At 33.4% G+C, this 944-nt stretch overlaps 1 protein-coding gene across 1 annotated transcript in view; it reads left to right on the top strand.

The window, feature by feature from the left end:
• The window catches only part of LOC104523038 (ATP synthase F(0) complex subunit C1, mitochondrial), a gene marked incomplete at its 5' end in the record, with an annotated part of 1739 nt that overhangs the window by 239 nt on the left and 556 nt on the right, over nucleotides 1-944 (top strand). Inside the window, one exon of the mRNA XM_010165491.1 lies at nucleotides 163-338. Coding sequence (XP_010163793.1) covers nucleotides 163-338 — 176 coding nt within the window. The remainder of the gene's footprint in view (nucleotides 1-162; nucleotides 339-944) is intronic.

The following is a 944-nucleotide window of genomic DNA, read 5'->3' as shown; positions in this document are numbered from 1 at the left end:
AATCATTTTAGTTGGAAAAGACTTTTAAGATCATTGATTCCAACCATAAACTTTTACTCTGCCTTGAGTAAAGGATAAATACTAATCATGTTGTATAAAACAACCTTTTAAATTTATAATTAAAAGTGTGTCTAGCATGTTTTCTTCTTCTGTATCCCACAGCTAGCTGGCATTTCCCACCCACAGCTGACCCACCGTGAGTTCCAAACCAGTGCTGTTTCCAGGGACATTGACACTGCTGCTAAGTTCATCGGTGCCGGTGCTGCCACGGTCGGGGTGGCTGGTTCAGGAGCAGGGATTGGGACAGTGTTTGGCAGCTTGATCATTGGTTATGCCAGGTAAGAAAGGTGCCAGGATTTTTTTTTTCCCTTCTCCCAGCACTAAATTTAATAGATTTTTAGAGCTTTCTCTAAAATATAGAGAATTTCTATAGGAATTTATATTATATTTATATATATATATACACACAATTATAATTATATATATTATATATATAAATTTCTCTAGGAATATATAGCCAATATAGGATATAAACTTATCTAGGAATATATTCCAATATAGGATATAAACTTATCTGGGAATATATATCCAATATAGGATATAAACTTATCTAGGAATATATATCCAATATAGGATATAAACTTCTCTAGGAATATATATCCAATATAGGATATAAGGAATATATATCAAATATAGGATATAAATTTCTCTAGGAAGATGTATCCAATATAGGAGATATATATTTCTCTAGGAATATATATGTGTAGTGTATACAAGCAGATGTTGCATTTAACTGAAGCACTCCTCCTTGGAGTAGAAAATGATTCTTATCATCCATTCTTCTATTAAAATAAAGAAGAAAGCACCTGGATTGTTTGAATCCATCCAACATTTACTTCCAAATGATGCAGCTGCTCTGTGGAGCTCTGCCTGCCTCCAGAAGA

Source organism: Antrostomus carolinensis, unplaced genomic scaffold (genome assembly GCF_000700745.2).
Source record: "Antrostomus carolinensis isolate BGI_N321 unplaced genomic scaffold, ASM70074v2 scaffold22903, whole genome shotgun sequence".
Lineage (NCBI taxonomy): Eukaryota > Metazoa > Chordata > Aves > Caprimulgiformes > Caprimulgidae > Antrostomus > Antrostomus carolinensis.
The sequence above is the reverse complement of the archived record's forward strand: the minus strand, read 5'-3'. Positions and strand labels throughout refer to the sequence as shown.